Here is a 325-nt window from a genome sequence, read left to right on the forward strand (position 1 = left end):
TATGAAACTCAGAGCAAGTGCAGACACGCAATGCCCAAAGCGGATCAAGGACGAGGCCCCACCAGACAGCGGCCGTTGACGCAGAGGCCGTCCTGCGCTTGGTCCGTGCGGCAGTGCGTTCCGTCCGTGACCTTCCCGAAGGTGTAGACGATACCCTCGCCCTCGCCCTCGCACACCAGCGCGCACGGGTTGATGCCTCCTGACGGGGAAGTGAGGCGGAGGTGAGTGCAGGAAGGAGCAGAATGACAAATGCGGATGCGTGAAGGCGGGATTACTCGTAGGGAATGAGATGACCAAGCAGATGCGAGAAAGAGAGTTACATTGA

The 325-nt window shown here is 59.4% G+C and overlaps 1 protein-coding gene across 1 annotated transcript in view; it reads right to left on the bottom strand.

Annotated features, from left to right (window-relative positions):
• The window catches only part of LOC119592748 (ADAMTS-like protein 5), a gene marked incomplete at its 3' end in the record, with an annotated part of 89,191 nt that overhangs the window by 6,670 nt on the left and 82,196 nt on the right, over positions 1–325 (bottom strand). The window contains 1 exon segment of the mRNA XM_037941683.1: positions 63–199. Coding sequence (XP_037797611.1) covers positions 63–199 — 137 coding nt within the window.

The sequence above is a fragment of the Penaeus monodon genome, chromosome 30 (assembly GCF_015228065.2).
Source record: "Penaeus monodon isolate SGIC_2016 chromosome 30, NSTDA_Pmon_1, whole genome shotgun sequence".
Classification (NCBI taxonomy): domain Eukaryota; kingdom Metazoa; phylum Arthropoda; class Malacostraca; order Decapoda; family Penaeidae; genus Penaeus; species Penaeus monodon.